Below are 12346 nucleotides of genomic sequence, written 5' to 3'. Positions count from 1 at the left end.
AGGAAGGAAGGAAGGAAGGAAGGAAGGAGAGCGGGGCGGTGAGTGGGGGGAGGCAGCGCTTGACCCCCGCCCTGGCCGGAGGGGTCGCCAAGGGTACCTACCTTCATGGCCTGGGTGTCCTTGACCAGGATGGAGCGCAGCTGCCCGTTGAGCTCAAAGAAGACCTCGCGCTGCCCGGCCCGGTTCAGGTCGCCCAGCGCCAGCGCCTTGATGTGCAGGGTCTTCCCGCGCTCCAGCTCCACCTGCAACACACGGAGCCTCAGGGGAAGGACTCGACAGGCGAGGTTGAGAGTCCTCAGCGAGGAGACACAGAGGCAGAACTGAGATCCCCCCCCCTCTCTCTCTAGATAGGACCTCACTTTCCTCTCTAGAAATAATAACAACAACATCCCAGGTGACAGTTGCATTGACGAAAAACAACAGGAAAAACTCAGCTGCTCTCAGGACCTCAAGATTGAACTGCAAAGACTCTGGAAGAAACCAGTGCTGGTGGTCCCGGTGGTGATGGGCACACTGGGTGCCGTATCAAAAGATCTCAGCCGGCATTTGGAAACAATAGACATTGACAAAATCACCATCTGCCAACTACAAAAGGCCACCCGACCGGGATCTGCAGCATCATCCGAAAATACATCCCACAGTCCTAGACACTTGGGAAGTGTTCGACTTGTGGTTTTGTGAAACGAAATCCAGCATATCTGTTTGCTGGGTCATAATAATAATAATAAATCCAGCATATCTATCTTGTTTGCTATTATTATTATTAACAGCAAACAAGATAGATATGCTGGATTTATTATTTTATTATGATCCAGCATATCTATCTTGTTTGCTGTGTCATAATAAAATAATAATAATAATAAAACTTTATACCCTGCCACCATCTCCCCATGGGGACTCGAGGCGACTTACATGGGGCAGCATAATCAGATAAAAACAACATACATACTATTCACAATATAACAAGATAAAACCAAAATACAATATAAAATAAAGGTATTCTAATAGTTGATAATATTAGTCAATAATATCAAGAAATGGCATTCTTTCAATCAAGTCGTTTGTAACTTGCTTGACTCTTCTCCTTTAACAATACGTCACACGATATAATAATAATAATAATATCATCATAATGAATATTATAATAATATCATGACATTACGTAACACAATTTTTGGTATCATGAGTTTAAGTTGACTTGCTCGGCTGTTGGGCTCAAGGGCTCCCGATCTGCCGAATGGGCTTTGACTGCTTTTCCCGCTTTGGTCGGGGTCTCACCTCGAACTCCTCCGCGATGTTGGGCCCCTGCAGGAAGAGGCGGGTGTTGAGGCACTCGACGGGGCCGAAGTTGGCGGTGAAGTCCTTGAACTCGTGGAAGACCTTGGGATACATGGCGGCCGAGACCACGTCCTCGGGGGTGATCTCCTCCTCCTTGTGCCGCTCGCACAGCTCGCGCTCCAAGGCAGCAAAGTCCAGCGGCGGCAGCGAGGCCCCCGGACGGCCCTCCACCCGCGGGAGGTCCTTCAGCACCTGGGAAGGGGAGGCGGGGCGGGGCAACAGGACCTGTCAATCAGGAGGAGGGAGGGGCTGCTCTTCTCTAGGCAACAGGTGAGTAAGAGCTGGAAACTGGGGTGGGCAGTTGCTGTGAGCAACGTCGTGGAATTGCTACTGCCCAAATATCTGACTTTGGTGGCTCAAGTATTCCAGCTCTTAAGGCTGCAGTTAAGGACTCGTGGCATCCAGCGGAAGAGATCTAACTGGTGGGCAAAGTGGCATAAAGAGCTGGAAGCTGGAGGTGTCGTTGCTGGAAGCAACATCGTGAAATGGCTCCAGATGCCGGCCTTAACTTTGGTAATATATAGAATAAATCCAACGGCAGCAACGGGGGCCCCAGTTGGCCCTCCATGCATGCGAGGAGGGAGGGGGGCAGGGCCAAGGGCCTGTCAATCTGGAGGAAGGAGGGGCTGCTGTTCTCTATGCAACAGGTGAACGCACCTGGGGAAGTGGCATAAATAGCTGGAGGCTGGAGCTAGCAGTTTGCTGGGAGCAACGTCGTGAAATCTCTGCTGAGATTCTCTGCTGATTTGGACCTTGGTGATTGGACTACAGTTTGAGATTATGTGGACAGGTCTTTGACACCTTGTAGCATATTTGGTGGATGAATGGCATAAGCACTTTGCATTGTTTTAAACTTGTATATTCTATTTTATGACTGTTTTAACTGTTTTAATCGTTTTAGTTTATTGTATATCAGTGTAACGGCATCAATTGCCACTTGTAAGCCGCCCTGAGTCTCCTCGGGTGAGAAGGGCGGGGTATAAATAATTGAAATAAATAAATAAATAATATTTTAAATATAATAATAATAATAATAATAATAATAATAATAATAATAATAATAATAATAATAGCTGCAATTGAGAACTGCTGGCTGAGGAGATGTAACTGATGGGCCCAGAACCCTTGGGGAAAGTGGCATAAAGAGCTGGAAGCCGAAGTGAAATTTTTACAGCCCAAATCTCTGTCAGTGAACTATCCAATTGGACCTTGGTAACGACTTGAGTTGATGATATTGCTTGGTTTTGACCCTTGGGAAAAAAAGAACTCTGGTCTCTTTGTATTCTTTGCCTTTGTTGGACTGTTTCCTCCGGGTCTGCTTCCTGGAGCTCCTGATTAATTGTTTTACTCTGTTACGTTTTGGGCTCAGCCCCATGTTAGCCGCCCTGAGTCCCTTCGGGGGTGGCGGTATAGAAAAATTAAGTATTATTATGTGTTGTTGAAGGCTTTCATGGCCGGGATCATGGCTGTCTGGCCATGTTCCAGAAGTATTCTCTCCTAATGTTTCGCCCACATCTATGGCAGGCATCCTCAGAGGTTGTGAGGTATGGATGAGGTATTATTATATTATTATCCTGCACTAACTCTGTGTCCCTACTTCCTGAGGCTGCTGGGAGGCGGGACAAAGGACGGATTGATGGATGGATGGATGGATGGAAGGGGTCCGAAGGGGTCAGTGCCAGGCTCCTCCTCCCTCCCCCCTCCCTCCCTCGGCCCCTCCACCCATGCAGAGCCCACCTTGGAGCGGAAAGGCTCCGGGAACCCTCCGTGGGGGATGCCAATGTATCCCTGCAGGAACTCCACCACAGAAACCGGGAAGGAGAGCTCATCCGCCTGGGCCTCCACTTCCTCCCGGCTCAAGTTGTTCTGGACCATGAACTGGGCCAAGTCGCCCACAATCTTCGAGGAGGGGGTCACCTGTAGGAAGAGAATTGGGGGAGTGGTCAGTAGGGAGCAGCAGGGAGGACGAGCCAAAGGCAAAGGAAGGCTCAGAGCACTTGGGGAAGTGGCATCAAGAGCTGGAGGCTGAAGTGAGTAGTTGCTGGGAGCAACGTTGTGAAATGGTTACGGTCGTAATAACGGCCCACCTTGATGAGGTCCCCCAGGAGCTTGTTGGCCTCCACGTAGGCCTTCTTGACCTGCTTGAACTTGCTGCCCAGCCCCATGCTGTGGGCCTGGAAGTGCAGGTTGGTGTACTGCCCGCCGGGGATCTCGTTCTCGTAGACGTCGGCGTTGCCGGACTTCATGGTGGCCGTGCAGTCGAAGGCGGCGTAGAGGCCCCGGGCCATCTCCCAGTAGTCGCTGTAATCAAAGACCCGCTCCATCTGGATGCCTGGCGGGGAGGGAATTAGGGGAGGGTCCTGTGAGCCGATGGGGAGACACACCCCATAGACACACTGATTGATTGATTGATATCATTGACACATCCCCCCCCCCCCACCCAGTCACCTGTGTCGTGCTGCGTCCCACGGGTGCAAGCCACCATGGCGCCCATACTGGGCTGGGAGGTCATCCCCGACATGGCATCCACAGCGACGTCCACGATGTCGGCCCCGGCGGCGGCGCAGGCCAGCATGGAGGCCACTCCGGCCCCGGAGGTGTCGTGAGTGTGGATGTGGAGCGGCAAGTTGGGGAAGCGCTCCCGCAGGGCCCCCACCAGCAGCGTGGCCGCCTGCGGCTTCAGGACACCCGCCATGTCCTGCGGAGGAAGAGGGAGGAAGGGCCGTGGGGAGCGTTACCCTACTCGTTTTGACCTCACGATCGTGTTAAGAAATAAAGTATGGATCATAAGTGTTGCAATCCCAGGTGACAGCAGGATGGAAGAGAAGCAACTGGGAAAGCTGACACAATATGAAGATTTAAAGATCAAACTACAAAGACTCTGGCACAAGCCAGTCAAGGGGGTCCCAGTGGTGATCGGCAAACTGGATGCAGGGCCTAAAGGCCTTGGCCTGCACTTAAACACATCTTGTTGTGTTTCAAATAATAATAATAATAATAATAACCCTAATATACATCACACAGTCCTAGACACTTGGGAAGTGTTCAACTTATGATTTTGTGATAAGAAATCCAGCATGTCTATCTTGTTTGCTGTGTCATAATAAAATAATAATAATAATAGTAGTAGTAGTAGTAATAATGATGATGATGATGATGATGATGATGACTCATGGAACCGAAGTGGACCCCCAGAGGCCATCCAGTCCAACCCACATAGCAGGAAGAATTATTATTACTATACTGTATTATTATTATTATTATTATTATTATTATTATTATTATTATTATTACTTGAGTCCTAGTTGGAAGGGACCTCCAGAGGCCATCCAGCCCAAACCTCTTCTGCCTGACACAAACATAGAATAATAATCATCATCATCATCATCATCATGACTCATAGAACCAAAGGGGACCCCCAGAGGCCATCCAGTCCAACTCACACATGCCTGGCAGGAAGAATTATTATTACTATATTATTATTATGACTTGAGTCCTAGTTGGAAAGGACCTCCAGAGGCCAAACCTCTTCTGCCTGACATGAACATAGAATAATAATAATAATAATAATAATAATAATAATAATAATGACTCATAGAACCGAAGGGGACCCCCAGAGGCTATCCAGTCCAACCCACATATGCTTGGCAGGAAGAATTATTATTACATTATTATGATGATGATGATGATGATGACTTGAGTCCTAGTAGGAAGGGACCTCCAGAGGCCATCCAGTCCAACTCACATATGCTTGGCAGGAAGAATTATTATTACATTATTATTATTATTATTATTATTATTATTATTATTATTATGACTTGAGTCCTAGTAGGAAGGGACCTCCAGAGGCCACCCAGTCCAGCCGGCTTCCTGGCCCGCTCCCCTCGTACCTTGATGGCCAGGATGTGTGTGCCGGCCTTGACCAGCTCCTCGGCCAGACCCAGGTAGTAGTCCAGCGTGTACTTGCTGCTTCGGCCAGGGTCAGAGACGTCCCCCGTGTAGGAGATGGCCGCCTCCACCACGGCCCCTGCCTGGCCGGCCGCCTCCATCCCCAGCAGCATGTTGGGAAGGTAGTTGAGGGAGTCAAACACCCGGAAGATGTCCATCCCGTTCTCCTTGGCCACCTGGCAGAACCTGCGCGGAGAGCAGACCCCATGTGTAAACCCGCTGGACACTGGACACCCACCACTTTGGCCCTGTGGACTGTGGGATATCATTTCTAACATAACATCTTCAACATCACTTACACTTTTAATTGTGATTTTACTATGATGCGACTGTGGATGAAGAGGCCTATTTGTTTCAAGTATTTGGTTGGTTGGTTATTAATAGTTCACACTGATGTCTATTTTATGTTTCGTTTGATTATGTATTCGGCTCATTTGTTATCATGGCATTGAATGTTTGCCACGGTTTGTCTGGAAACCACCCAAGTCCCCCCTTACAAATAAAGTTGTTATTGTTATTATTATTATTATTGGAAACAGAACAAGATGAGTGCACAGCAGACACTCTGCTGGCTGTTGTCTTGGATCACACGTCGGACACTTCCCAAGAGTCTAGGTTTATTATTATTATTATTATTACTATTATTATTATTTGAAACACAAGATGAGTCCACAGCAGACACTCTGCTGGCTATTGTACTGGATCACACGTCGGACACTTCCCAAGAGTCTAGGATTATTATTATTATCATTATTATTAGGAAGATTGGAGCCAGACTTCCATGAGAAGGACACTGGCAAAGTCTATGTTTATTATTATTATTATTATTATTATTATTATTATTATTATTATTATTATTATTATTATTATTAGAAACAGCACACTCTGCTGGCTGTTGTATTGGATCACACATCAGACACTTCCCAAGTTTCTAGGATTATTATTATTATTATTATTATTATTATTATTATTATTGGAGATTGGACCCAGACTTTCATGAGAAGGACACTGGCAAAGTCTATGATGATGATGATGATGATTATGATGATTATTATTATAATATTATGACACAGCAAACAAGATAGATTATTATTATTATTATTATTATTATTATTATTATTTGAAGCACAACAAGATGAGTCCACAGCAGACACTCAGCTGGCTGTTGTATTGGATCCCACGTCGGACACTTCCCAAGTGTATTATTATTATTATTATTATTATTATTATTATTATTATTATTATTATTATTATTATTATTATTATTTTATGACACAGCAAACAAGATCTATATGCTGGATTTCCTATCACAAAATCACAAGTCAAACACTTCCCAAGTGTCTAGGACTGTGTGATAAGGGAGTGAGAAAGATTCAGGGAGAAGATTTGTACTAATAATATAATAATAATAATAATAATAATAATAATAATAATAATAATAATTGCCACCAAGACAACAACAATGGCACAGCAGGTGTCATGCCTCTGCTTGTAGTCTGTCTGTGGGATTTTCTTATTATTCTTATTCTTATTATTGACACCAAGACAACAACAACAATGGCACAGCAGGTGTCATGCCTCTGCTTGTAGTCTGTCTGTGCGATTTTCTTATTATTCTTATTCTTATTGACACCAAGACAACAACAACAATGGCACAGCAGGTGTCATGCCTCTGCTTGTAGTCTGTGCGATTTTCTTATTGTTCTTATTCTTATTATTAAAGGCAGCTTGATAAGTAAGCCCTGACTCTCCTACCTGGAGATGTCATTTGTTAAACTTGTGTAACTTTTTGGGCTGGGCTCTGCCCAAGGCACTCACTTGAAGACAGAGTTGTCTGGGTAGTTGGTGTACCCCACGGCGTTGGCCCCGCGCAGCAACATCTGGAAGGGGATGTTGGGGATGAGCTCGCGCAGCTCCTGCAGGCGGCGCCAGGGGCACTCGTACAGGAAGCGCATGGCCACGTCGAAGGTGGCCCCTGGGGGGGAGGGATAGAGAGAGAGAGAGAGAGAGGACGGAGGGGCGTCAGGGGGTCTCATGGGGGCGCAGACCCCTCTCCCCTCCCCCGCGGCCCCCCACTGACCGCCCCAGTTCTCGAGGCTGAAGAGGCGGCTGAAGTTGTGTGCCACGAAGGGGGCGATGCGCTTGAGGTCGTGGGTGCGCACGCGGGTGGCCAGCAGGGACTGGTGGGCGTCCCGGAAGGTGGTGTCCATCAGCAGGAGCCCCTTGTGCTGCCGGATGGCCCGGGCGAACCCCGAGGGGCCCTCGCGCAGCAAGACGTCCCGGAAGCCCTGCGGGGGAGGCCCTGACGTGGCGGGAAGGAAAGAGAGCGTCACAGGCTCACACTTCATACACATATAAATACACATGTATAAATACTCTCTACTCATGCACATAAATACATGTCAGAGTATTTGCAGCGCAGCAGTCGTTGGATGGAATCAGTGGAGCGCAGAACGACGAGGCACTCGGAGACGTTGGTAATAACTATTTACAAAGTTTGACTGAATCAACACAAACAGACGACAGATGAACACAGGACTCAACTCAAGGCAGACAGAACTCGACTGAACTCAGAACTGAACTGACGCAATCAATCATGCACACACACTTGTGTCTGGATACTCCCCAGTTCCATCCACACATCAAGGTCATCACAGCTTCTTAGCAATTAACTCTTTCCAGACTATGTTACACTCTGGATGATGCAATCAGTTGCAATACAAGCAAGACACAAATTGCATTTAAACACTATCAATACACAAATCCCACATTAACAATACACATATCCAAACACACACACATATACATATATAAATACTATCTACTCATACACATAAATACACATATCCAAACAAACACACACACACATATATACATATAAATACACATATAAATACTATCTACTCATACACATAAATACACATATCCAAACAAACACACACACACATATATACATATAAATACACATATATAAATACTATCTACTCATACACATAAATACACATATCCAAACAAACACACACACACATATATACATATAAATACACATATAAATACTATCTACTCATACACATAAATACACATATCCAAACAAACACACACACACATATATACATATAAATACACATATAAATACTATCTACTCATACACATAAATACACATATCCAAACAAACACACACACACATATATACATATAAATACACATATAAATACTATCTACTCATACACATAAATACACATATCCAAACAAACACACACACACATATGTACATATAAATACACATATATAAATACTATCTACTCATACACATAAATACACATATCCAAACAAACACACACACACATATGTACATATAAATACACATATATAAATACTATCTACTCATACACATAAATACACATATCCAAACAAACACACACACACATATATACATATAAATACACATATAAATACTATCTACTCATACACATAAATACACATATCCAAACAAACACACACACACATATGTACATATAAATACACATATAAATACTATCTACTCATACACATAAATACACATATCCAAACAAACACACACACACATATGTACATATAAATACACATATAAATACTATCTACTCATACACATAAATACACATATCCAAACAAACACACACACACATATATACATATAAATACACATATATAAATACTATCTACTCATACACATAAATACACATATCCAAACAAACACACACACACATATATACATATAAATACACATATAAATACTATCTACTCATACACATAAATACACATATCCAAACAAACACACACACACATATGTACATATAAATACACATATAAATACTATCTACTCATACACATAAATACACATATCCAAACAAACACACACACACATATATACATATAAATACACATATATAAATACTATCTACTCATACACATAAATACACATATCCAAACAAACACACACACACATATGTACATATAAATACACATATAAATACTATCTACTCATACACATAAATACACATATCCAAACAAACACACACACACATATATACATATAAATACACATATATAAATACTATCTACTCATACACATAAATACACATATCCAAACAAACACACACACACATATATACATATAAATACACATATATAAATACTATCTACTCATACACATAAATACACATATCCAAACAAACACACACACACATATGTACATATAAATACACATATATAAACACATATATAAATATAGGAGCCCCGGTGGTGAAGTGCGTTAAAGCACTGAGCTGGAGACCGAAAGGTCCCAGGTTCAAACCCCGGGAGTGGAGTGAGCGCCCGCTGTTAGCTCCAGCTCCTGCCAACCTAGCAGTTCGAAAACATGCTGATGTGAGTAGATCAATAGGTACCGCTCCTATTGGTGGGAAGGTGACTGCGCTCCATGCAGTCATGCCAGTGGCCACATGACCTTGGAGGTGTCTACGGACAACGCTGGCTCTTTGGCTTAGAAATGGAGATGAGCACCAACCCCCAGAGTCGGACACGACTGGACTTAACGTCAGGGGAAACCTTTACCTACACACATGCAAATAAATACACCCATACATAAGTACACATACAAATTCACATACACATATGTACACACACACATATACACATACATACATTCACATAAACAGATACATGCATACATACAGATATACATTCGTGTCGTGAGGTAGATGCAGAAGTGGAGGACTCGGAACATTTTTTCTTAAAATGCCCCAATTACACCAGGATTCGATCTCTCTACTTAGAGCCTCTGCTGGAGAATCAGACTCACTTAGAGAATAAGGAGAAACTGCACATCCTTCTACAGGGTTCAGATAAAATCTCTATTTTAAAACTGGTCCTTTTTATGCAAAAAGCTCTGGCCATTCGTGAGAAGATGGAAGCGGAGAGCTGAGACATTATTGCCATTAACAAAATCCAAACTTAACATTTGCTATGTGAAGGGGCCGGGCTGTGGCGCAGCTGGCTAGTAATCAGCTGCTACAAATCACTACTGACCGAGAGGTCATGAGTTCGAAGCCCGGGTCGGGTTAAGCCTCCGACCATTTTTTTTAAAAAAAAATAGCCCCGGCTTACTGTTGACCTAGCAGCCCCAAAAGACAGTTGCATCTGTCAAGTAGGGAAAATTTAGGTACGCTTTATGCGGGAGGCTAATTATCTACAACACCATAAAACTGCTCACGAGGAAAAGAAGAGGAAGAACAGCCATCAATGGACGGTGAAGCAACAGCTCCCCCTGTGGCTGGAATCGTGAAGCTGGAAAGATGTTAAAATGCCTCTGTGTCTGTCTAAAACTGAATGTTGTTTGTCTGTTGGCATTGAATGCTTGCCACATATGTGTTCATTGTAATCCGCCCTGAGTCCCCTTTGGGGTGAGAAAGAAGGGCGGGATATAAATACTGTAAATAAATAAATAAATACTATGTTGTTTTACTTGCCCCTGTCCTCGTTCAAACCTTACCTTAGGAAATTACTAATTTTAACCTTTTTACTCTGTATTTGTCTAGGAGCGGGTTATTAGGCTGCAGGTCGGGATGTTTTGTATCTTTACATGGTTTTATTGTATGTATGCGTAAGTGTGTACGTATTGTATGTTTTACATGTTTTGAGCTTTTGATCTAGGTTAATTTTATCAATATTTGTATGTAAGTGTTTTTATCCTTTACAATTTTATCTTGTAAATCGCCTAGAGAATCGTGGATGGAGGGCAATTAATAAGTAATTAAATGATGATGATGATGATATGGTCAAAAGTGACTAATCAATAAAGAATTGTTGTTGATATACATTCACACATACATAAACACACACATATATGCACACACACATGCAAGGACAGGAGTCATCCCTTCTCCCACCTCTAGGGGGAGCCCCTTTCCAATCTCAGGGGAGATTTTTTATTATTATTATTATTATTATTATTATTATTATTATTATTATTATTATTATTATCAACACAACGACGTTGTATGGCACAGCAAACGAGAGACATGCTGGATTTCGTTTCGCAAAACTACAAGTCGAACACTTCCCATGTGTCTAGGACTGTGTGATGTATTTTCGGATGATGCGTGCAGATCCCAGTAGGGTGGCCTTTTGCAGTTGGCAGAAGGTGATTTTGTCAATGTCTATTGTTTCCAAATGCCGGCTGAGATCTTTTGGCACGGCACCCAGTGTGCCCATCACCACCGGGACCACCTGCACTGGTTTCTGCCAGAGTCTTTGCAGTTCAATCTTGAGGTCCTGATAGCGCCTGAGTTTTTCCTGTTGTTTTTCATCTATGCGACTGTCACCTGGGATGGCAACATCAATGATCCAAACCTTGTTCTTTTCCACAACTGTGATGTCTGGTGTGTTGTGTTCCAGAACTTTGTCAGTCTGGATTCGGAAGTCCCACAGTATCTTTGCATGTTCATTTTCCAAGACTTTTGCAGGTTTGTGATCCCACCAGTTCTTTGCTGCTGGGAGGTGGTTGTTATTATTATTATTATTATTATTATTATTATTATTATTATTATTATTATTATTATATGATTATAAGGCCGGCTGTCCGGAGGCTCAGGCCTTGCGCCTCATGGCCAAGCAGGCGGACGTTGTGCCCCCTTCAGGAAGCCTGACTCACCCAGAGGGACCGAGGGGATGGTGGGGTCGGTGGGCGAGGGCCGGACGTTGACCGGGATCGGGGTCAGCGGGCCGTTGACCATGACGTGGCCTGCGAGGGAGGAAGGAAAGTGGATGCCGTTAGAGAGAGATGAAAGGGAGCAGCCCTTCTCCTCCATCCATCCACCTGCACCCGCACCCGCACCCAGGTAATGGAGCAGCTTCTGGGCCCGGTTCTGCCCCGGACGGAGGTTGAACAGGTCCTGGTTCTCGTCAATGAACTGCGTGTCCACCGTCCCGCGGAGGAACTGGTCGTGGCCCAGAACGTTCTGCAGGAAGGGGATGTTGGTCTGGGGAAGGAAGGAAGAGCGGGAGACATTGACATAAACACAAC

The 12346-nt window shown here is 44.1% G+C and overlaps 1 protein-coding gene across 4 annotated transcripts in view; it reads right to left on the bottom strand.

Moving 5' to 3' along the window:
• pc (pyruvate carboxylase) overlaps positions 1-12346 on the bottom strand; it is a 78002-nt gene that overhangs the window by 1355 nt on the left and 64301 nt on the right. For all 4 annotated transcript variants that reach the window (XM_062964824.1, XM_062964825.1, XM_062964826.1 and 1 more), the window contains 10 exons: positions 12158-12302; positions 11975-12064; positions 7367-7588; positions 7105-7261; positions 5229-5472; positions 3787-4036; positions 3426-3670; positions 3076-3255; positions 1279-1530; positions 102-242 (listed from right to left, as the gene is read on the bottom strand). In XM_062964824.1, coding sequence (XP_062820894.1) covers positions 102-242; positions 1279-1530; positions 3076-3255; positions 3426-3670; positions 3787-4036; positions 5229-5472; positions 7105-7261; positions 7367-7588; positions 11975-12064; positions 12158-12302 — 1926 coding nt within the window. The remainder of the gene's footprint in view (positions 1-101; positions 243-1278; positions 1531-3075; positions 3256-3425; positions 3671-3786; positions 4037-5228; positions 5473-7104; positions 7262-7366; positions 7589-11974; positions 12065-12157; positions 12303-12346) is intronic.

The sequence above is a fragment of the Anolis carolinensis genome, unplaced genomic scaffold (assembly GCF_035594765.1).
Source record: "Anolis carolinensis isolate JA03-04 unplaced genomic scaffold, rAnoCar3.1.pri scaffold_14, whole genome shotgun sequence".
In the NCBI taxonomy this organism is placed as follows: domain Eukaryota; kingdom Metazoa; phylum Chordata; class Lepidosauria; order Squamata; family Dactyloidae; genus Anolis; species Anolis carolinensis.
Note: the sequence above shows the minus strand (reverse complement) of the source record. Positions and strands in the feature narration are given on the sequence as shown.